This window comes from Cyprinodon tularosa, unplaced genomic scaffold (genome assembly GCF_016077235.1).
Source record: "Cyprinodon tularosa strain WSP-4 unplaced genomic scaffold, ASM1607723v1 ctg10, whole genome shotgun sequence".
NCBI classification, from domain to species: Eukaryota; Metazoa; Chordata; class Actinopteri; order Cyprinodontiformes; family Cyprinodontidae; genus Cyprinodon; species Cyprinodon tularosa.
In genome coordinates this window covers 631842-657361 of record NW_024037782.1, presented here as the reverse complement: position 1 = coordinate 657361, position 25520 = coordinate 631842, and the positions used below count along the sequence as shown (strand labels likewise).

At 35.8% G+C, this 25520-nt stretch overlaps 2 protein-coding genes across 2 annotated transcripts in view; one reads left to right on the top strand and one right to left on the bottom strand.

Moving 5' to 3' along the window:
• The first annotated feature begins 641 nt into the window (after positions 1–641).
• poc1a (POC1 centriolar protein A) overlaps positions 642–25520 on the top strand; it is a 36359-nt gene continuing 11480 nt past the window's right edge. Inside the window, exons 1-9 of the mRNA XM_038291907.1 lie at positions 642–821; positions 5701–5785; positions 5910–6081; positions 6785–6964; positions 7122–7229; positions 7401–7516; positions 9442–9575; positions 13659–13727; positions 13887–14036. Of these exons, the coding sequence (XP_038147835.1) occupies positions 807–821; positions 5701–5785; positions 5910–6081; positions 6785–6964; positions 7122–7229; positions 7401–7516; positions 9442–9575; positions 13659–13727; positions 13887–14036 (1029 nt within the window). The 5' untranslated portion in view covers positions 642–806. The remainder of the gene's footprint in view (positions 822–5700; positions 5786–5909; positions 6082–6784; positions 6965–7121; positions 7230–7400; positions 7517–9441; positions 9576–13658; positions 13728–13886; positions 14037–25520) is intronic.
• Positions 2688–3522, bottom strand: b9d2 (B9 domain containing 2). The gene has a single exon (XM_038292021.1). The coding sequence runs from the start codon at positions 3399–3401 to the stop codon at positions 2874–2876; it is 528 nt and encodes a 175-aa protein (XP_038147949.1). The 5' UTR covers positions 3402–3522; the 3' UTR covers positions 2688–2873.

Below are 25520 nucleotides of genomic sequence, written 5' to 3'. Positions count from 1 at the left end.
ATAGAAAACTCATTATTATGGTGTGGAAATATTGAGCAGAATAGAATATAATATAATAGAATAGAATAGAATAGAATAGATTAGAATAGAATAGAATAGAATAGAAAATCCCTTTATTGTCCCACAAAGGGGAGATTCTGCTGCTTACAAGTTTATAGAGAAAATGGTCACACAAATATGGACCTTATAATAACATAATAGTGAAGAGTTAAAAAATAAACAAAGGAAATACTGTGTATTTCATGAAATATTGTGTAACTATATGTTTTTACTGGTTTATTCCATCCATGTAACGTCCTCATTTGTAAAAACTGACCTGAGGTTTCCATTAAAGAGGTCAAGAGGAATAAAAAACATGGACCAAATTTCAAGAAACTTTCCTTTGCCAATGGTGACACCTGGTGGTCATAAGCAGTTACAACGTTTTGAAACGGTTGTGATGCAACTTATTATTTATCTTCTGAGAAAAAAAGTGATAAAAATAGCGTGAAAATCTTTTGTTCTATAGAATTGTTGTTATAATAAATATACTTGTTAAGCGTAATTATGTGTAAACTACAATGAGATTTCCACTTTTATGTGTGCTTCCCCTTTAAACTTTCTGACCAACTGTCTAAGCGCCCAATCGCGGCGCGGAAACTGAATGCGTTGTTGTTAGCAACTAGCGGCTAGCTTTCAGCTAATGTTAACTAATCGGTTAGCTTACGGTTCGGGTTTTTTAAATGTCCTGCTTATGTCAAGCAAATTTAAGCAAAATTTAGCCGTTCACAAGTCTTAAAAAGCGTGTGCCTTCAACATAAGTTAAAATGACTTCTGCACTGGTGAGTTTAGCTGCTTTACACTTATGTAAATAAATGTAATGTTATAAAGACTTTTAGGGTGTGTGAAAACTTGTTTAACATTAAAGTGGCAGGGAAGTAAACACATTAATCTATTTGTATTTGAATACTAAAGGAAATGATAAAAGCGTTCTTGTTTGTGTATTATATATTTGGACATATACAAGAAATCTAACAATGTATGAGTTCACAACAAAAATACACTAACTTTCTGTTTCCAGCTGATGTATCACCATTTTTTATTTTTATTTTTTGGTTTGGTCAGTCTGTGTTGTTGGAAAGTATTGCAATGCATTTTTGTGTAACTTGTCTATTAAAACATATTTGGGATATTATAGCATTATCTATGGCCATGTAAGTAGAGAGAGAGAGATGACCATTATACCTGCTTTTTGATCTGAATGCTGAGTAAAATGTAATGCTAAAAAAAAACAAAGGAATCACTACAACATGTTTTAAATCCCCAAATTAAATATTCCTGTTGGGGATTTGTGCTCATTACACAACGGAATCTTATGAGAAACAAGTAACACAGAAAGGATTAATGCAGGTCATCATTATTATTCCATGTTGTTCTCAACCTAGGAGTCGTACTCAGCATAAAGTGGAAAATCACATCACAGGCCGGTCCACTGACAAGTCAAAATGAGGCTCAGTTTTGTGTGTGACAGACCTTTCTAGATGTCCCAGAGGTTCTTGATTGGATTCAGGTCAGGCAACTCTATAGCATCCATCCATCTATCCATTTTCTAAAACGCTGTATCCCGAGTGGGGTCGCGAGGGGTGCTGGTGCCTATCTCCAGCTTTCTACAGGCGAGAGCCAGGGTACACGCTGGACAGGTCGCCAGTCCATCGCAGGGCAACACAGAGACGAACAGGACAAACAACCATTCACGCACACATTCACACCTAAGGAGAATGTGGGAGGAAGCTGGAGTATCAGGAGAGAACCCATGCATGCCCAGGGAGAACATGCAAACTCTATGTAGAAAGACTCCAGGCTGGGAATCAAACCCACAACCTTCTGAGTAGCCCCACTCTATAGCATCAATGCCTTAATCATGCAGGAACTGCCGACACACTTAAGCTGTACGAAGCCTAGCAGTATCATGCAGAATTTGGTCTCACAAGGTGTCTGAGGATCATATCCCAGTACCTGATTGAAGTCAGGGTACCTGCGACTGTTAGTCTGCACCTGCTCTCATCTGTGAAGTACACAGGGAGCTATTGGCCAATCACAGCAGACTGTGTTGGCCTGTATTATGCAGCTAAAGAGTGGCGCTTTTACTCTAATTCCAACATTAAACTAGTTCAGATGGCTTTTTAGGAGATATTTAGAATCTTGCTTAAGCTTCCATGATGGAAATGTAAATTTTATTTATTCATATTCAGTTGTTTGAAGAAAAAAGAAGTTTGACCATAATACTACACAATAGTACACAGTACCTTGAGCTTTTTAGCTTTTATGACTGTTAGTAAACTAAAAGTTCAATTTTAAAATTATTTGTTTGGGGAAAATGTTAACGGCATACTCTATATTTCTCTAAAGACAAAAGATTTGCTGCTTTGAGATGCACATGTGGATGATGAGCTGAATAATGCATTTAGTTCTGATCAGATGTCCAGTTTAGTTGCAGCTGTAAAATATTTTGAGATATTAAGCCAAAAGTATTTTGACTTTTTATTTTGTTAAAATATTTAACAGAAAGCACAAAATATTTGTGGAAGTTTGTAGTTGCATTAAAGGTAGGGGTGTTTGCTAAAGAGGAACTCAGTGTGGATGCCAAATAATTAAACTTTTCCAATATGGCTCCATGTAGGCCATAAAATATTACATCAAAATGAATATTGAAAGATATAAAACCAGATTTATTAAATATTCACTATAGTTTAACACAGGTGTAACTTGAGTAAAAAACGTGAAAGGGATTTATAAAAAAAAAAAATACAAAACTTTCAGATGTTCTTTTAATTGTCTCTTTGCTTATTCAGTATACTCGATATAAAATCCATGTTTAGAAGTTTGTTCAAGTTTCAGCTCTCGACGCCATATTTGTCAAAGTGTCTCATTATAACTCCCAGCTCCAGCTCCACAGTCCCCATGGTTTCGGTGTGCAGTCTGTATCTGTCAGCCCCGCTGTAGATCAGGTCCGGGTTGCGGAGCTGGGGTCCACCGCCGACAAACATTTGCGCTAGCTGCTCTTGCCATGAACCGAGAGGCCTCCAGGTCACGCAGCTTATCCTGTGATGTCCCGGACTGGAGGGGACGTGGCAGTAGCCGTACCCGTACAGCTGGCAGCGACCGAAAGAGTCCTGGTGCCACACCTGCAGGTGGAGCTTGGGCCAGCCTTGGAGACCTTTGGTTGCGTAGAGTAGATCAATCGGGTGACTCCAGTAAGCCATGTCTCCAGTTTGAGGAAAGTCCACTTGAGTCTGTCCTTCCTTTAACCCGGAGAGAAGACGCCATGCTCCTCCCGTGTGAACACCCCATTTACAAAATAGACTATTTTGCGGGAAACCGCTGGCCCCGATGATCTGGCCTATGATGTGAAGCTCTGCCATTTCAAAGCTGTCCGCTTTAACCCGGGCATGCGGTTCAGTTCCGAACAACGGCTAACCTCACTGCTAGCTCTGGCTCAACGGCTAAGCAGGAGGCTCGCGATAGCAGCACAGAACACGTCTCCATGGTAACCCAGGCTGTCTCAGAGCGCCTGCTTGAAAATAAAAAAATACAATTACATACAATACAGTACAGTCTGTAAAGCTACCCATTCTTTTCTTTTAGGTTTTACTTTAATTGTTTGAAGACAGTTGGAGATCAACATTTTTTTTATATATAGATATCATTTAGTATTTCAGTATAAGTGTTAATGAAATCATAAATAAATTGACAGGTGTTGTTGTTACATAAATAAGTGACAAAAGTAAAAGTTAAGGTTTTGTGCTGTTATCCATAGTTTTTTTTGACGGTGGTTGGGATGTAAACCATTTACATTTGTAAATTAGCCTACATCATTCTGACTAACGATAAATGTATTTGTCTCTCTAAAATAAGCAAGACAATGAGCCTTGAGACCATCGTAAAATAGTGCCACACAGTGAGCATTACACAAGTTAAACGTGATTAATTAATTAAGTACATTGTACAATATCATTATAAAATAATTATCCCCATATTTTAGCATTTTATTTACCTGGGATGTTTTGCTTTATGATCAGCTAAAAAACTGCTTTGCATAAATGCTCTTGCACACAATTCCTGAGTTCCAAGAGTCTGTGGTAATATAGAAACAAAACAAACACCCACACCCCCCAAATATATGTGAAGTAGGGCTTCAACTAAAAATTATTTTACTAATCGATTAATTTGTTGATTATTTTTTCGATTAATTGATTAATAATCGTATATCAAAATGTTTCTTAATGAAGATTTCTTATATTTTTTATCAAATTAAACCAGGTTTAACTAAATTTTTTCCACTTAAGATGTTTTGGATAGAGAATATTGACTGACGAAAAAGTTTTTTTTTAATCATAAATGCAAAATGTTTACTTTTTTTTTTTTTTTCTACAATTTTGGTATAATTACTGCTCAATGTGGGTTGCTGTATCAGCTAAAGAGACGTTTTAGAGTCTCTACTCTCCAGTTAAGGATTAATCGCTTTCTACATTAGTTGATGATTTTTTTCAATAATCGATTAATCACGATTAATACCACCAATTGTTTCAGCCCTAATGTGAATCTTTTCATTTAGCAAATAATTCGAAAAGCAGTATTAAAAAATACATTTCCAGCCTTATCAAAGTAGGCAGTCAGTGATTTTCATTTATCTAAAATGAAGAGATCACATGCCTTTGTGGAGTCTCTTGAAGTCATTTCCCTTTGGGATTATTAAAGTATCTCTGATTCTGAGTCTCAATAAAATGGCTTTACTAACATTTGATCTGCATAGGGCTGTATATTTCAGTTTACACTTTTTCAATTGCTAAATAGTTGAAGATTAATTTATACTAAGAATAAATTTTACACAGATTGACTCTTATTTACTTCATAGATGACTTTTAAAGACAGGTAGCCATGGATTTTACTTTTCCAAACCTGTTGTGACCTGTTTTGACTATGCTTTCTGTTTGAGTAATATCATTTGACCACATCTCTAGAATTCCTTCATCCATCCATCCATCCATCCATCCATCCATCCATCCATCCATCCATCCATCCATCCATCCATCCATCCATCCATCCATCCATCCATCCATCCATCCATCCATCCATCCATCCATCCTGCATGCTTTTTCCCACGCGGGTTCGCGAGGGGTGCTGGTGCCTATCTCCGGCGGGGTACACCTTAGACAGGTCACTGGTTCTCTTTTGGGTTGTTCAGTTTCTCTAATTATATACCGCACACACTAATTATTGCAGGAGTTATAATATAGGAACACACTCTTTCAGGTTTTCGAATGACAGTTATTGTCAGGCTGTTGCAGGAAATGCAAGAACTGTGAGATTTGTATGGCTTTGAATAAGTTTTGATGCAAAATGATTGATCTTCTTTGCTATTATTATTATTTGACATTCAAAATATTCATGTTCTGACTGTTCATTGAAGCTCTCATACAGTATGTTTTCAATTTAATGTAGCTATTTCTAAGAGGATCTGTCCACTACCCTAAAAAAACTACAGCTTCCTATATATCACATCACTCCTTTCAACTCTTGAGATTTTGGGATCTTTTTACCTTTGTAAATACAGAAAAATGTTTGTTTTTTAGATTAAGTTATTTAGCTGTGATAGTTGCTTATTTAACATTGGTACTATACTGTCACTAAACAGATGTTTCTCTTTGGTTGTTCACATAGTTGGATCCAACGCTCGAGAGACATTTTAAGGGTCATCGGCACACTGTGACAAGTGTGGACTTCAGCTGCAACATGAAACAGATTGGTAAAACCTTATCCATGTTTCAGACTATTTTCATGTATTCCCCACTTTTCCTTGTATTTTATTTTATTGTACAGTTCCCTGCGGTCTTGCAAAAATCATTCAAGTTTTCTTCCCCCTCTCCCAGCTACAGGCTCTGTGGATTCTTGTGTGATGATCTGGAACATGAAGCCTCAGATGCGAGCGTATCGCTTTGATGGGCACAAAGAAGCCGTCACTTCTGTTCAGTTTTCTCCATCTGGCCACCTGGTGGCCTCATCTTCTAGAGACAAAACTGTACGCCTTTGGGTGCCCAACATGTAAGATTTCCTGTTACATCCCCAACCCAAATCCTTTTTTTTTTTTTACCTGAGCTCTGCTAATATTGACAACTATAGTAACTCTTTTAGTGTTTAAACCTTTATCATACTTACCCCTTTTACTCTGACTGTGGCTGGATACAGGTCATCCAAAACGGAGACATTTGGTCTTATCATGCTCACTAATTTTGTCGCTAAAACTCGCCCTTTTGAAGCTTAACCTTGAACTTAGACTCAGCTTTATTTATCCCTTGGGATTACTTCTTCAGAGAAATGCTGGTTCCAGTAGCTTATATAGAGTACAAAGAGTTAAAGTAAAATGCCATTAAAGATAAGAAAAAAAAACAAAAAAAAAGACAATATAAAAAGAGTATGTGAAGTTCCAAAAAAGCATTAAAAAATTTAAATTAAAAGGAGCATAACATTTAAAAAAAAAAAAGCATAAATGTAAAAAAAAAAAAACCCCTACCACTGCAGCCACAATCTCTGTGTCTGTAGTGAATGTAATCACTCAGATAACAGATAAATGTGTGCAAAGGCTGTAATCATAGACTTTAATGTATATCATAATACCAGAAATGCATTTAAAAGCCACATCACTGTTTTGAATAACATTATGTATATAAATATATATTTATTGAATTAATCTCCAGCCTTACCCTCTGACTGCTTTACATTTGAGTGATGTGCTGTGTGTCCAAAGGAAGGCAGAGTCAACAGTATTCAGGGCTCACACTGCCACTGTGCGCTGTGTTAACTTCTCTGCTGATGGACAAACTCTGGTGACAGCCTCTGATGACAAGACCATCAAACTGTGGACAGTCCATAGGCAGAAGTTCCTGTTCTCCCTCAGCCAACACATGAACTGGGTTCGCTGTGCAAAGTAGGAAACATATTTTTTAACCATATAAAATATCCTTTTTATATTTTTCTAGTTGGATATAATTTTCTGTTTAAATAATTTGATTTAGTAATATTTTTATATCTCTTTATGCACAGATATAAAACTACCACATGACTCGCCTGAATTTTCTTTGTAGGTTTTCTCCAGATGATCGTTTGATTGTATCGTCCAGTGACGATAAATCCATAAAACTGTGGGACAAAAACAGTAGAGAATGTATTCATTCTTTCTCTGAGCATGCTGGGTAAGCGTTTTAAGCAGTGAAAATTAAAGAAAAATTTTAGTATTTTTTTGCTGTCTGTTTTTGTGTAAAATGTGTATTTTTGTTGTTTTTGTATTTTAGAAATACAGAATAGAGATTCTGCCTCCCTATTATAAACTGATTTTTAAATTTATTTTTCCCTTTTCTCCGAAGTTATGCCAACTATGTAGACTTTCACCCAAGCGGGACATGCATTGCTGCAGCAAGTACTGACCACTCTGTTAAGGTCTGGGACATCAGATCTCACAAGATGCTTCAACATTATCCAGGTAACACAACCCCACCCCCCCACCCCCCTCACAGATTTCCACACTGAACAACCTTCAGTGTGGAAGTCTTTTTTTTTTTTTTATTGCATCAGTTTTTCTGTATCATTTAGTTGCTTAAGGAGCTTGTTCATGAAGGCATGAAACCTCTATAGTATAATAGGTCATTTACTCGGGCAGCTGCAACATAAACTTTAATATCAGTAGATTTAGGAAGCTGGAGTTGTTATGGTAACACTGTTCTGATTTATCCTTTTTAAAGTCCTCTTATGCAACATGCGGGGTTAGTAAATATTGTGAGTCCTGTTTAAATATCAGTTCTTTGTTTTGAGATATTGAAATCTACTGTACAATTTTAGGTAAAAAGATAAGAAAATGTTTAATTAGTCTTAGAAAGAAGATATGCTGATATATATTTTACTTAACTATTATCTATCGATAAATTTTTTCCCTTATCTGCATACTACACTCCTACGTTTTTAGTGCTTGAGAGGGAGAAAATCTAACTTTTTTCCCCACTTCATAAGTCATCGGTATGTTTTACTTTAAATGTATCTTGAAAAAATTTTAAATAAGGGCTTCTTTTGTTCATTTATAGTTCTAAAATTGCTTTCCATCAGTCCTATGCTACATCTCCAGTTGGAAACTCCTGATTAGGTTGGAAGGTATTTTGATCTGATTACCGTAATCAGCCCGTCTAAATGGATTCAGTTGGGAGATCTAATAATGGATAATCACTTCTGTCTGTGGAGATTGAGCATTACGATAAAAGCTCCTCCATATCCCCTTATTTTAAATATGATGTTATTTCACATAATATGTGTAACAATTTTTTGCTAAATGGGGTCGATTTCTGTGGAAACTTGTTACATGGATTTTTGGAAGCAGGTTGGATTATTGTGTGGTTCATATTAGCAACATGTAGCTGTGCGGTGTTGGCAGACAGTGTTTATTCAGGTATAGAATAATTTTTTCACCATATGAACATATTCTTCAGAATACAACAGGTCTTTCCTTTATCTAACCTAAGCCTTTATTTTCCACCTAGAAGTGTCTTTATGTCCCAGTCAAGTTCATCCAGCAGATGGAGCCATAGCTTTTCAATGTTTTTTTTTGTGTTTGATTGAACAACGTTTTAAACATAAAAGAGGTTCTTTTAACTCAGGAGGAGTTCTAATATTTTTGCTCTGAAGCTTGACATTACACTATGTTTATATTGTAACTAAGAAGTGAAGCATTTTCTTCTAAACAGCACGTGGCACATGGTTCAGCTCTGCAGTTTTGCTCTTACGTTTCAAACATCTGCTCTGCTGAGGTGTGTGAGCAAAGATAGTAAAAATAAAATGCCTGACCTGATCTTTAATGGTTACATTTTTAGTTCAAATCTAAAGATGCTCTATTGCAATATGTAACTAGGAGCAAGGATGACAGACCATTACCATATATGACATTTACATCATTAATATAGTCTGCAGGCTGGTGCAGGTGGGTTCGAATCCTGACCTAGGAACTCTCTGCATTAAATGTGTCATCTTCCCAAATCAGGCTGTGGTTCTCTCTAGGCTTCCTCCAAATGTCCACATGCACATCCATTTAGTCACAGTCAGAGAAACAGGACCAACTGAAAAAAAAGCCACTACACTACACCTAATTTACACTGCAAATTAATTATAGCATATGCTACAGTAGATTTTTGGTGCTTCTGGTTAATTTGTGTTTTCTTTAAGTTTTAAAAGGTTCAGAACTGCTATTCAAAGCTGCTCAGCGATTGAAAAACTATAGTTTTGGATTTTTATCATCATGCCTTGTATTATAGGAATCTTATATCATCATGTTCTTTTGATTTGGGTTGAATTTAAAATAAAAGCAGGGCTGCTGACGTGCACTGAAGTCCAGCTGATAGATCCATGTTGTTTTGTCTCTTCCAGTCCACAGTGGAGCTGTAAACAGTCTATCTTTCCATCCTGCTGGTAATTTCCTTATAACCGCATCCAGCGATTCCACATTGAAAATCCTGGACCTGTTGGAGGGAAAGCTGTTGTATACACTGCATGGACACCAGGTAGACATAAAAAAACCCACACACACCTTCTCTGCATGGGCGTCCAGCATGTCCAGTTGTTACCTGTTGAGATTTGCAGGATTTTTGTAAAGAAACACTATAGGTGGCTTTTGACATCTCCATTATTGGTGTTGAGCTCTGTTTAGGTCTGTATGCAAAAAAAAAAAAGTGTGTGCGTCTGAGGCCTTTTTTGTATTTGTATTTTAGTACTTGCCTGGCAAGCAGGCAGCCCACTCAGGATGACTCATCTGATGGTTGTTTGGAAGGAGACAGAAGTGTTTCTGCCCACGTTTCTCCGGATCCTCTCCCTTCCCTCTCCTTCTTTTCTGGATTTGTCCCGATGCATTTTTTAAACATCAGGAGAACTCTCTTTCTCACTTTTCCACCTTTGTAATGTTCCTGTCTTTCCTTTGGGGCTTCCTGCCTCTTCCTGTCCCACATGTGATGGACTCACATTCTAGCTGCCTGCAGTAGCTGTCCCGACGGCGCGCTGACTGTGTCTGTTTGTTTGAACAGCTGATGGACTGGCTCGCTGGCTGGTTGTTGAAATCCGTGGCTTGCCAGTACCACATGTGGTCCATCTGTTTATCTATCCCCCCCACACACACACACACTTTGCCCGTCTTTCGTTTTGTTTTTGTCTCCAGTGTTTCTTTACAATCAATTGCCAAGGTTCATTCTTAGCTGAGATGAAGAAAAGGCTTTTTTTGTTTCCTCCTCTCACCTCCAGACTTGTTATCTCCTGTAGTTTGTCTCAGTTTCTGTTGTTGAGCAAGGCTCTGTGGTGACACCACCAATCTGTTTGTGCTGGGACCACTCTGAGCACTAATTGTTTCTCCTGCTGCAGATCGAGAGATCGGGAGAGATCCCCGTCTGTTTAGCGTGGGTGTCTAGGTAATGTGGTGTCTGGATGCATGTACACATGCATCCAGACACCACATTACATGTTAACAAAACATGTTAGTGATTTGCTATTGAATTTAATCAGTGTGCTGCTTCCCCAGTCTTGGAAGAATGTCCCCTGGCCGGACTTAAAGTGAACTTGTTTAGACCTCTGATTCACGAAAAAATCTATTCACAAAATTTAGATTGAGATTTTTTTTTTTTATTCCAGAATAAAGTTGTAATATTATTAAAATAAAGTTATAAAATAACAAGAATAAAGTCACAACATTAATATATTATTCCCATAACATTATGAGAATAAAGTTGTAATATTATGAGAATAAAGTTATAAAATTACCAGAATAAAGTCACAACATTACGATATTATTCTCATAACATTACAAGAATAAAGTAATAAAATTAAAAGTGTAAAGTCGCAACATTACGAGAATAAAGTTGTTATATTATGAGAATAACATCCTAATATTACAAGAATAAAGATGAATATTATAACAACTCTTACAAGAAGCATTTTCTTCCCTAAAATGAGAAATATTGAGCATCATGTGAAGTTCTCAGTTTGGCATCAGTTTGACAAATAAGGAAATCTTTTAGCACACCAGCATCAAATTGGGCAGTGTGTCAAAATGGACTCAAGTTGTTTTTTGGTGGTGCTGGTCGGCCGTCATATGCTGATTGGCGCTCGAAGCTTTCTTTCTGAAACGGGTTGTATGATGACCTCATTCTCGTAACTTTTCAGCTTTATTCTTGTAATTTTATGAAGTTATTCTCGTAATGTTACAATTTTATTGTTGTAATATTATGACTTTATTCTAATAATATTACGACTATATTCTCATAATACTATGACTTAATTCTTGTATTAAAAAACAAAAAAAGAACTCTAGGCTGGCCCCTAATACTCTGTTGTAATATGGCAATGTTACAAACAGCTAAATGTTTCTAATCCAATTGTAGCATGCTTTTCAAAGTGCATGCATCCTCACCTGGTGAATGAATAATGTCTTTTACTGTCCTTCTGCCCAAATCTAGAATTGGTTGATCAAAATGCTCAAAGTGGGATCGTATCAATGATGAGTAAAGAAAATTAAGTTTAATTGCAGCTGATTATGCATCACATTCATCAATATTATTAGTAACTTTACGTTTTTATTGTAAGTAACCTGGAAATGCTATTAAAAAGTTTGAGGTTTATGTAACCTTTCTTTACCACAGAATATAAAATGTTTTTTTTTTAGTATTAATCAGCTCATCATCCTTTTAAATTAGCATTCACAACAACTTTTAATAACTCAAACAACAAAGAACGACCTACTGTAAAGCCATAGAATCATGGAGCCTGTGACTATGGAACAAATTACAATATGCAGCTGGTGTTAAAACACTCTTTGCTGACGGTTGTGTTACTCAGCGTTTGTATATGCAGTACGGTCTATAATTAACCTTAGACCATTCAAAGCATGACTCGAGCTAATAATGCTCAAACAGCAGACAAGAGAAGCACACATTTGAGAAAAAAAAAAAAAAACTTGATTTCAGACTGCTTGCTAAGTGTTAGTCTGTCGGCTTGGAAACTGTTGCTTCTAAGGAGTAAAGCGGATTAGTGTATGTGACAGTACATACTATGTATTATCATCTATAAAGAAACACCATTCAGCAGTAGAGGAGATGGAAAGACAGCAGTGCAGAATCTAACTGCGCTCCTTAAATTGGCTGCAGAGAAAGAAAAAGATTTGCTCAAAAAACAAATGAAGTCTATGAAGGCTTTGCTATAAGAGTTTGTCGGCCTTTTAACAACCAGTGCAAATTATTTAGAAAATGAGAAGCCATCTCTTTTAATTCAAGATACGGCTGACATGCTGTTTAATCGACTTTAAGAGTAAAAGAGTATAAAGTTTTATAGTTTTCTCTTTGCTCCGACTAATTTAGGAATTTCTGAGAAATCGAATGGAGCAAAAACTGTATGTAATTATATTTGTGTCGTTTTAGACTGGACCATGTGGGTCCTCTCTGGTTTTTGTAATATTTGCCCTTGTATCGGAGGACAAAATAGGCCGTTTAGGTTCTTTACTTGTGTGTGTGTGGGGGGGTGTCTGTCAGTGGTGAGTGCCAGCCTGGCAGCATGCATTAGTCAGAGTAGAGACAGAACATGCTGTCTGTCAGACTGCTGCGTTGCCATGGCGCTACTGTCTGCTTCTCTCAGGTGCTTCTGGGAAACCATCCTAGACTAAACCAACCTATCTGGGTGCCAGCTGCAGGACATTGCTCCTTCTTTATACAACAGCCTTCTTGATCATGTCTTTTTCCATCTTTTTTATTCCTCTAAAGACAAAATGGTTTGAAAAGTAGAGAAAGAAGAAAAAGAAGAGAGAGAAGTAGAAGAAGGAAAAAAAGTGATGAATTAGTTTTAAAACTGCTGTTTCAGTTTCTTTTTTTGCTTTGAACATATGTGACCTCAACCAATATTAGTCTGTGTTTTTTAGTTGAATTATTATATGAATATATTAATAGCTTAGCTGTAAGCCCATCACATCAACCAATCCTCTAAACACCCACATGCTCACATGCATACTCCCACTCTGGAGCTTCTGTTCTCATCTCCTTTCTTTTTAGCTTTAAATAAAATTAAGTTATGTATAAAAACAAGCTCTGGTTTTAAACTGGATTTAACGTGCTCTTAGAATAGAATAGTGAATTGGACTAAGAAAATAAACATGAACCAGAATTTGTTAACGTACCACCCAAATATAAACTCTTGAATATTACTGGTCTTGTGATCTTTAAATCATTCTTAAACTGTTATTTTTTTCTGTCTTATAAATGTTTTTTTTTTCTCATTTCTGCATTAATCATCTTTTCTTTTAAACTTATTTCAAAGTGTTTCTTGACTGTAGCAATTTTCAGTGAATAAATTCATATTTTTTTAGAGCCACTGTATGGGCAAAATATTAAATAGACTTAAAAATATAAATAATATTATATAAAGTATTGTTTTGGTTATCCGTTTTCTTTTGCTGTGTAAATTCAATTGTATTAAGTTTATATTGTGGTAATTCAAAATTCACTAATTCAATTAGCTTATCTTTCGTAATCTGCCACAGTTTTATTCAAGATAAGTATCATTTATCTGCTGTATCACCTCACTTTTATATTCTGTTTGGGTTTTCTCTAATCCAGGGTCCAGTCACATGTGTGGCCTTTTCTAGAACAGGGGATTACTTTTCATCTGGAGGCTCTGATGAACAGGTGAAGGTTTATTCTTCTTATGTATAATGCTATGGTGCATACAGCTTAACTAATAGACAGTAAATATCAGAAAGTTTATACCAAGCTGTTTTTCCCTAATTAATAAATTTCAGCCTGCTGTTTTATTTATTTATGATATGCTTTTGGTGTTTTTTATAGGTATTGGTGTGGAAGAGCAACTTTGATGAATGTATTGAAAGCAGTAAGGGTGTCAGGTCGCAACATAAAAGTGCAGCAAGTTTACAGACTCAACCAGCTACTACTGCTAATCTCCATTTTAAATCACATCCACCAGATCCCAACAACCAGGTCAGTGTATGGCAGTCAAAAAAAAAACAACTTCTACCCTTTACATCGTGCCTGTAAAAGACAAGACATGTTAGGATAGTAAAAGCGTATTTAGTAGGTCCAAAGCCCAACCGACCACGACTAAGACTCCAGCCTTAGCTGTTGAATATATTTTATTCCTGTATTTTATGTTGTTACCTCTAGGCTGCTGGTTTTTGCCTTCCGAAAACAATTGTGTTCTTGAATCTAGGATAAAATGACATCATCACTAGGACGAAGCTTGCAGTAGTGCAGGATATTGGAGTAGTTTGATGGGTCTCAGTCAGTCAAAGGCAGGTATGATAACCATAATAAGATATTTGAACAATGGTAATTAATGGATACTAGTTTTTAATCATTATTCAAATTGTGAGGTATGAAAGACCCTGATTATCCTAATTAACCAGTAATTATTATATTTAAATCAGCTGTGGATATGGTTTGAATTGAACTCTAGCAGATGTCAATCATTTAAATTGATACTTGTAACTGATATTTAGAAATCATTGACCTAATTGCAAGAAATTTCTCTATATAATCAAGCTATTAACTCCAAAGTGATGATTTTGCAAGATATAACTGATCACAGATAGAGACAACCAAACTTTACATAGCCTAAAATATAAGACAATTTAATTAAACCAGCAGTATAAAATAAACAGCTTTGAAGCAAAGTTTAAATATGGCACAAAAAGAACCCTATATTAGAATGGACACAACCTCAGACGACACCCTGTGCCACATCTGACTATGCTATGACTATGGCCCCTGCTCAGACAATAGGCCTTGTCCTCACAAACTGTAGACATAAAATAGCTTCCATTTGCTTTTAGTGCTTCTAGTTTAAAGAGGAGAAACCAATAATTTGTTATAACTCACTTTTATTTTTTTAAGAGTGAAAAAACACCATAAAATTATAAATATTTCTTGGATCTCCCGTAAAAGTTTAAAAACTTTACCTGGATGACTGAGAATCTTCATCAGCATATTTCTTTGATCTATTTTCTGACAGATAAGGTAGATATACTGTAGTTTTTTTCAGATAAGTTGTATTTACAATATTTCTGTCCAATAAAATGTGGGATAGTTGTAATTTACTGGAACCAAAGAGGAGAAAACTATACTATGGTGTTTTATAGGAAAAAATGCAAAATTAAATGCAAATTTTTTTTTTTACTATGAACAGTCAGAATACTAAAATAAAAAATAAGTTGCTTTAATAATACAAATTTAATTGGGAATCTGTACAGTTTTACTGGAAGATCAGAGCTATTCAAAACTCAAACAGTTCAGTGGAGTAAAAGAAAAAAATCTGTGTTTTTTAAATTTTTCTTAACATATTGTAGTTTACAGGTTATTTAAACACAGAACATATGCATATTGCCTGATTGTGTTTTTTAAGCACTGACTTTTGTTTTAGTTTTAATTGGCCGTGAAAAGTAATAATTATTTTGTTGTTAAATAGATGTCATCCTTTCACAACAATGTAATTCATTTCCCCAATAAAATTATGGCTCTGTTGTTTAATGTATTGCATAGTAGAATCTGACAATTTGAAAAATGCAAAAATGCAATTCGATAAAATGCTGAAAATAGAAATGTAAAATATAATTTTTCTTTTTCATGACCTGGATCTCCCCTCCATGACTTTAACATTTTAATTATTACAAGTTTTATTGGTAATTGGCCAACAAGGCATTGTAAGCAGGGTAGCACAGAACTAAGCTTATTTCCCAAAGAGGGTAAAGATGTATATTTATTTAAAATAATTTGCATTCTGTTGCTAAGCATACTTCCATAATAAATCTGAATGCAATACATCAACCAAGCATCTCAAGAAAGTGTATCCACTTTCAGGTGCATTATTTGATTCAGAAAAATAGATTTTTATGAGAGTTTAAAAATAAGGTACTCACAAAACAAAAGTAAACATAGCTTAGATCCGAAATGGAAATGTTTCCTAATATCTAGAACCTGTCATTTGTATTTGTTACTGTACATGAAAAACTTAATCTGCCTGTTTAAAATTGCTGAGATCCAATTCTGACCATTCTTACTATAAAATAATAGGAAAAAAATCTATAAAATGTCCTCATTAAAAAAGGGGCTAATGACTTTTCACACTATTTTATAACAATTCCTGCCCCGCTAAAATCGTGATTTAATGGAAAGTTATTCTAATTATTGATGACCATAGTTTAACTCCCATCTGGATCCCTGCTGGTATAACTGGAGCAATGAATGTTGTATCGGCTTCATTTCCTTAACCGCTCATATTTCTGTGTGAATGAAAACCATGGGAGGCCTGCAGCTGGTGTGAATCTTGCTTGCTTTTTATATACATAAAAATCAAAGGAATTTATTACAAAGAGCAACTGTTGTCTACTCTTGCTAGACTCACCAGGTTGAGTTTTATGCACACCTTGACATGCCTGACCAATTAAGATAAAAGAGCCAAAGTGAAGTGCACCAGCTAACTGAAGAACATTCATTTTAGAATTTCAAATAATCAGAACATGCTGTTCTATTCCATTCTAAGCTCAGTATGTACTTTCAGCCATCTTGCTAATATATATGTTTTTAAGAAGGGGGGAAAATAAAGAACAGAACTACTTAACACAACATTTGGTCCCAGCATGGATATAGATCTTTTACTCATTTTTCCAATATTAGAATTTGATAGATGATATTGTAGAAATGAAGGTATCAGAATCAGAATCAGAATCAGAAATACTTTAATAATCCCAGAGGGGAATTACTTTTGTTACACGCTCTAGTTACAGTTTTACATGATATATACACACATCCAACTATACAATATAATAAAGATAAAAAATAAGAATAAAAAGAGATAAAATATATATACACATATAGCTCTTCTATATATATATCTGTACGTATATCTATGTATATGTAAAAACCTAAATCCAAATAGAGTGAAAAGTCCAATTAAAGTGAATAAATCCAAGTAAGGTGATACGTGGCGTGCAAAAGTAGTGCATAAATGTCAATTACAGAGGGGGTGGGGGGGGTTGGGGGGCTGAATCACCTGAGGGAGGCGTTATATAGGTTGATGACCACAGGTAGGAATGATTTCCTGTGGCGCTCTGTGGTGCATCTGGGTAGGAGGAGTCTTCTGCTGAAGGAGCTCGTCTGCTGGACCAGTGTGTCGTGGAGAGGATGTGAGTCATTGTCTAAGATGGACTGAAACCTGGACAGCATCCTCCTCTCTGCCACGGTGGTCAGGGTGTCCAGCTGCTCCCCCACAACATCACCGGCCCTCCTGATCAGTTTGTTCAGTCTGTTGTTTTCAGCGACCCTCAGCCCACTGCCCCAGCATGTGACAGCAAAGAAGAGCGTGCTAGCAACAACAGACTCATAAAACATCCTCAGCATGGTCCCACAGATGTTAAAGGACTTCAGCCTCCTCAGGAAGAATAGGTAGCTTTTAAGTCAGCAATTTAATTTCATTTTCATTGGGTAGTAAGATTATGAACCCTGAAGGCTAAAAGGCACCATAATCTTAAACATGAAATGAAATGTTATCACTGACCAGGAAACCATAACATGATTGAAACTTCATGTCACATTTAAAGAGTTCAGTGTTTTGCTTCAGTTCTGTTTGGTGAAAATCTGCTGTTTTTAAAAAAAATCTTTTTGCACATCAAAAAATATAGGAAAGATAAAAACTACATTTTTTTATTGTAGTGTTTGATCATTTTGGAACTAAGAACTCAGATATTCTGGTAGCAAGATGGCAAACCTGTGGGATTTGTTAGTTGTATTCAGTGAACTACTGACAGCTGTTAGCAATACAAGTGAATAACAGAAACCTAATGTTTCCCTTTGCCTCTCTAATTCTTTTCATAACACACAACTTCTCTGTTACAGTTACTTTGAAACTTCAGTTTTTCTCAAAAAATCTATAATTTTCGCTTGGCAGTTTTAAACACCAGAGAGCCTTTTGGTAACCCAATAATCAACATAAAAAAATATTTATATGGTGCTTTGTGTGTTGTGCATCATTCATAATCAAATTGCACAAATACAGAAGTAAGTTTCACTAACAGAAATAGGCAAGCTTTGAAAAAATTCACAAATTTTCATAAAAAGATTTTTGCGCCATAGGATAAGATGGTTTTTCGACCATATTTATAAAGGTGTATTTTGCAAAACTGTGATGGAAACACTCTTTTTGCATCACATGAGTTACTTAATCAACAAACTGACAATACTGCTGGCGAAACAGACAAAGAAGACACAACAAAGTTTTACATACATTTGTAACTAAAAACAAGTGTGAGACTCTTTTTCCTATTGCTTGTATGGAGGGGGAGGGTTTTTTTTTTGGGAACAAACAGACATTTTTATTCAGCTTTGGCACAGTTATGGTAAAAAAAAATAAAAAAAGGAGTTATGAAACAGGGATTTCAAAATGCTTTGTAATGGTATTTATGTCTAAAGCTGACCTAAAAAGGACTTCGACAGTCTGAATGTGAAGCTTTTAATGTCTTTTGAAAACTTGGTTATTTAATGTTATTCGTGGAACCCTTAAGATGTGTTTTTTTTTTTTCATTTCCATCTGGCTCTTTTTCTCTGAGATTTGAAAGCAGGACTATAAATGGCTTTTAATAGCTCATCGGGTTGAAGGTAGCACAATGGGTAACTTGATGATTAATAAAATGTATTAAATAAGTCCTTAATTTATTTATTTTTTTGCTATATTTGACCGTTGCTACAATAGAATGTGGTTTTGTAAATGTATGTAAAGTTTTAGACCCTCTCTATGTGAGGTGATTACTTCAGATTTATTACAAAATGATTAATCTTACTATTTGTTGTTTTTGATTTTCTTTTCAAGGGATAAAAAGCGAAATAAAAGGTAAAGCCTTTAATTGGTATTAATATTAGGGGAATCTAATTTTGTATGGTCCCAATATTTCAACATTTACTAGAACCATTTGGTGGAAGAAAAGATGCATTATAGGCAAATTTAACAGGCTTTTCTGGTATACCTTCACTACCAAGCTCTCTGCTACAGATTTACTGTCAAATAGGTAATTGTTTATTTACATTGGAAAGCGATGGATCTGAAATGGGTACAGTCTCTTTTATCTCTTATAAAATAAGGTTTTATCAATTCTTCATGCTGCTACAACATCAAACTGGAAGGATAATATGACAATTTGTTAAGTCTATGAAGGTAGATGGAAAGGGCATGAACAACCCGAGATGATTGGAAGTTTATCAATACTTAGCAAAGAATTCTGTGTGGGGATTCACAATGATTAGATGTACAGGAAGGCAGATTTTCAGCCAAGCTAGTGTCTGAATGATACCCGCTCTAACAGTTTGATAATGGAGTATGGAGAAACATCGCCAGAGTTCACCCTGTCACCTCAACATGATATTATAATAAAACCCTGTGTTCATGCATAGAGATCTTTCTGCCTATCCTGCTGGTTCAGTCATGTGTCTGTAGACACACATTCACTTTAAGACAGAGAACGGCGCAGACATGCCGGAGGTGCTAAGGTCCCTCCGACCACAAGTGCTTGATGACTCAGAGACGTCAGCTAGCAAAGCTGATTAAGCTCATCAGGAGCATGCCTCACCTTCAAAGTAAGTGCTGAGAAGTTTGGTCTGGCTCATTTTTGTCAGTCTGTGGGGGGCCTGGTGCCTATGTGCAGCTGGCTCCCACTATTTTTACTAAGTTTTATGTTGGGGCAGCTCCCACCAGTGCAAACGCTGTGACTTTTTTATGACTTTATTTAATATAAAACTAAAACTGTCTTCAGCCACAACTCAGACAACAAGCGGTTACATCTTAAACTTCTCTTTCAGCACTCTCTCTGCAAGATGCTTAGATGATACTAACAATAATGGTGGCAATATAGCTTTGGCTGTGAGACTTGTTTATTATTGTTTTTTTTTTTTTTATAAAGTGATAAATAGTTGGATATTGTGGATCTGTGAACAGATGGTTAACTGTAAACATCCTACCATAATTAATAATACATTCATATAATCTCAAGCAATTTGTTTTGGCCTAGAGTCTAGGCCAACAAAAATTTGGATTAGTGGGCCATTAAATCCAACAAAAGGATTGAAAGATATAAATATATATTTATAGATAGATATATTTAACAATTGATCAGTTGCTTAAAAAAAAAGTTTATTAAAAGTTTTTTTAAAAAGTTATAAAAATAAAAAAAAAGTCAGTTTTAATCACTGGTATATTTTCTCATCCATTAAATCCCTGTACTATTCTCCCACCAAACAGATTTTATTTTAGCTTCTCTTAATTTCCACCACTAGTTTTTTCACCTCTAGTTTTTCCTCTCCATGTGCAGTCTGAAATGTAAAAACAGAGGGGCAATCTTTGGAACAGCATCATCACTGCAGCTTCCCATTTATTGGCTGAGTTCAAAAGCTGCTGCAGGCTGCCTGCTTGTGGAAGTAGCAAAGGCTAACTTTTATCATGTTCTTGCTAATGAAAGTATAGGGGTTATGGATTTGGTAGTAGAAAAGTACAGTTAGTCCAAAACAAAACACTTTACTGTGTTTTGGACTGTCTAACCCAGATAAAACATCAGTTTGCAGAAACACAAATTATTGCTCTGGTTTTTGGTTCACTTTCAAAACAAAAGCATTAAAATGGAAAACAAACAACTGCAGTAATTTAACATTGCAATTACATAATCTGAAAAAGACGTAAACATAAAAAGATTTAAAGGAAAAGTCGGGTCACATTCAGAATAAAAACTTCTGAAAGTACTTTAAGTATGAAATTATTACATACTGTTCAATAAATGATAAGTGCTTTTAATTAAGAGTAATTTAATTTGAATGTGCTTTACCAATAGGCATTAATGTTTGTCAAAGACAAACACCTACCGGTTTGTGATGTCACGGTGCAGTATTGGCTGTTGAGCAAGTCCCAGTGCTGTATCTGGTGTTTGTCACAACATGCTAGCAGAGAGTAACGGATTAATGGCGTGTTTTTTATCTGGCCAGAAGTGCAATGGCAAATCCTCCCTCTTCAAGTTGGCAATCCAATGATAAACCCGTCCACGGTGGATCATGAATTGGGAATGGTGAAATAACATTTTTTTTATTTTATTTTACCCAGTGAATTACAGCATCCAAATGCCATGCACGTGGGCATTGACAGTTTAACTGTAGCTCTCGCAAATTTCAATGGCGAAGTCCTCTCAAAATCTTAAATAACTGTTGTTGATTGTAGATGTGTCTAGTAGTTCTAGTAGAATGGTGCTTGGCTTACCGCACCGTGACGTCACTGCCGGAAGATGTCAGGAGTGAGGTGTTAATATATTTGGGGAAAAATGTCCGTTCCTGGACTCAGTAATCACGACGAAAATAATTGTTTTTATTTTTTTTACTGATTAATGCTACATTAATTAAATCACCGCAAACTTATTAGTTGTAGGTATAGATAATGACCCATTGGTTATTCCTTTCTGACTGGACTTTTCCTTTAAATCTCAAAACATGAGTTCATATGAGTTCATCCTTAACTTTGATTGATCATAAATTGCCCATCTATATGTAATAAAAAGATACATTACCAGAGTCATAAAAATCCATTTGTGAAACACAATAATATCAGATTCACAGCGAGGTTTGTTGAGCTACAGCCTGCGAAAGCATTTGGCTGAGTCTGCTCATCTCTTTTCCATCTACAGCTGAGCAAATCTAAATTTGCGGCAGCTTTTTTTAAAAGAATCTACATGGGTTGATGTGTGTGAGTGCCAACCATCGCTGACAGGCAGATCAGCTCTCTCTGATCACATTGGCTCCAGCCCTCCCTTCCCCTTTTCCCTCAGTCTTCAGCTTCACATCTGGGTCTTTCTCTTGCTCACGTGTGCTGAAAGACGAGCAGTGCTCTCTCAGCAGGCTTCTCTCACCAAGCCCCCCCCCCCCCCCGCCAAAAAAAAGAAAAAACCCACACACACGTAAGAACTTCCACTGTGCTTAGCTTTAGGATTAGGAATGGATAGGATAGAAATTAGATTTAACAGAGTGGATTATCTATCTAAGCATTCCACTCCTTACCCATTATTTGTATATTTAATGTTAGTGTTATATTTTTAAAAGTAGAGTAATATAATCAATACAGATCTAGTGTTCTGTTTGGTGCGGTTTCTTTTGTACTGTGTGTAGCTTAGAGGTGCAGGCAGAGATAGGCAGGTGGTATTATTTTGACAGCAGGAGTCAAATGTATTTGACAGCAGGAGGTAAAGGAGGGAGGGGGTGCTGAAGACAGGGTAACAGTGGAAGTAAAATAAGTAATGGCCTTTTGAGGTGAATGATCAGTGTTTAGCTGGCAGATGCGGAGTGAAAGGTACAGACATTACAGTTAGCAGGAGGACCATGTGACCAGGAAGACAATACAAGGACTCTTAGCAAGTCAAGAGCAGGTAGGAAACAACTGTTCTTACATGTTTCAGGATGAACAGACTTAGATGACAATGAGGGAACGCAATAAAGGTAGATAAATACAGCCAGAAGAATTGAAGTAACAAGGAGAAATGTATGATGCTCTATTGTTTATTTAATCTCGATACTACAGTTAGGTCCTCAATCGCTAAAGACTTCAATAAATAAAGAGCTTCACTGACAGTTTTTCATGAAATGTTTGCTCAGCTGTAATTAACTGAGTCGAGCAGCTGGTGAAAATGTTTGTCTTGAATCAGGGTTGTATTATGAAGCTCATCTCTACTTACAAACATGCCTACCAGCTTTTCATGTTTGGTTAAAAACAAAAATATTGTCTAATAGGAGGACATGAAAACTAAGACTTTCCATATTTAGGTAAGCAAAAATCTTTCTTTGGACCTCCTGTAGCATCTGTTTACTAATTTATACAAACATATCCAGGATTATTAGGTTAGACAGACACTTTCTCCTACAGTGCTTCTGGAAAGTACACACAGCTGTGACCTTTTTTCCACATTTATCTATGTTACAACCATATTCTTAGCAATAGCTTTGTAAAAGGGAATGGGCAAAATACCTTAAAGATAGGCTAGCTAAGCTAATTAAAGCTACAGTGTGTAATTTTTAGCGACATCTAACGTCCAGACTGCAGACCGCAGCAATATGAACATCTCGCCCCCACCGCTTCTCCCCCCCAACAGTACAGCGAGCGTTTCGGGACAAAATGTCTTCCACGACGTCCGCATCACCTACCTTCTCAAGTGATGAGGTTTGTTTACATAGATAATTTTACAGATAGTATTCTCAGGCATAATACTGCCATCTATTGTTCAGTACTGTCTCAGTTCATCTCTCTCAACTTGCCGTAGTTACTTTCGAGCGTAATGGGCGATCTCGCAATCGCTAGTTTGTTGGCTCTGCGCTGCCGTAGCGCAAAGATGTCTGCCTCCATGGCTGCGAGACCCGCTCCTATGTAATTATAAATAACAAATTCTAAGGCAACGCAAATATTAAGGTTAAGAGGCTGAGCTCGTAGATGATGATAAATAACATAGTTATGTATAAGATATTAGATTTCTGACTGTATATCCCTGTAATTATTACACACTGTAGCTTTAAATTAAAAAAAGACTTGAACCTGTAATTACTGCCAAGATTGGATCAACAAAAGATTGAACATTTTTTAGTAATCCATCTTTTAGGTTTTCATTTTTGATGGATTTGCAAAAATCTAACATTTTTCACATTGTCAGAATGGTGTGTAGAATGGGGGGGGATTAATGTGATACCATTGATAAGATTTTCACTAAAGTAGAGTGCCGTGAAAACTTCACCGATACACTATATCACAGAGTTATATAAGCAACCTTCAAGATATAAGATTGATCACCATGAATGCCTGACTGTAATAAATAATTATGTAGGATTTGAAAAACACAGAGCAACTAGCCCTGAAATATTAGAGAAGTACAATATACACACCCAGACAAAATTGTTGGTATGGCTCATTTCATGAGAGAAGAAAAAATAACTTGAATATGACAAAAGTAATAAATGAATTTCTATGATAATGAACAAATAAAAGTTAGACATTGCTGTACATCCACGCTTCAACAGAGTGATTTATAGAGATAAAGTCATGAAACAGACCTGGACAAAAATTATTTTACCCCTAGGAAAGACTGAAAATAATTTGTCCAATGTGACATGTTTGATAATTTTACTGAAGACAAAAACAGAAGAAAATTTTGTTTTGGTTTGTTAGCACAATCAATTGAAAGCTTATGAACGGATTTTATCGACATTTTTTATCGGTGGTGCGCATCATGCCAAGGAACAATCCATTAAAATTTGCTCATCCAGATCATGTGTGAGTTTTAGCCATAGGTGTATCACAATTTGGGGCAAAATGTTTTTTTTATTGGTTCAAGCATTGTTATTGTCCTGTTAGGACATAACATCATAGTAGAGATTGCTTTCATTTCAGATTTCTATCAGATTTTTGTTTACATTCGGAGTGCACGGTTCAGTAACCTTCTCTGGATGGACATGTCTTTGATGATTGGTTTTCCATGATCCTTGTTGAGCGTCATGATGGCTGACTGTGTCAGGGTTTAGATTAGGTCTCAAGAAATTTTTGATTGATAGTTTTTCCCTCAGTCATTAAAACAGTTTTTACTGTGTTTGTCTATGTATGTGAATACAATTTTAAATCCAGGGTTTTCACTAACCCCAATCTAGAATACACTGGTACAAGACATGTCAGCAGCAGCTTGATTTTAGTTTAATGTTAATGCCAGAATACACCCTCTGAAAATGAAAGACAATTTGCCAACTAAAACCATATCAATTGTTTGAATTAAAAGATCTCTTTATCAGAAAATAAAGCTTGTCTAAATTCTTGATATTAAGAATGTTTTTAGCCTGTTTGAAATATAATTCAAATACTTTTTTTCCTTACAAATATTTTGGAAATGAAAATGCTATAGAAGTGGGATCATTTTTATTTACTTGATGATTCTTCTTAATTCTGTCTATTTTCACATAGGTTTAAAGGACAATTCTTTATATTTTTGGTTTATCTGTGCAATTTATTTTTTTTTATGTGATGTGATAGACTCCAAATATTAAATGAACCAACCAATACTTTAAAAGTTTAGTTTAACAGTTATGAAGACACTGTTATAAAGAGCAGCATATTAGCAAAAGCCTTCAGTCAAGTAAGCCCGCGGCAGTTCCGTTAATTCTATGGTTGTTGTTTTCACACAGTAGGAATGATATAACATTAAGGTTTTAAATGGTTTTGCAAGTATAAAGAAATCAGAATACATAAAAAATAACATGCTATTTCAAGACTGCTTTCCAACTCTGGGTAAGCAGTGGGTATTTTTTCTTCCTGCTTGTGATGGTTATGTTCATCTGGCTTCATTTAGAAGAAGCACAGTATGACACCGTGTTTCACCGAGCGAGAATAAGTTTCCTGCTGCGTGATGATGAGTAATACAA

Bases quoted from the DNA above. Each gene is read 5' to 3' on its own strand.
- b9d2 (XM_038292021.1), bottom strand. From the start codon at position 3,401: ATGGCAGAGCTTCACATCATAGGCCAGATCATCGGGGCCAGCGGTTTC.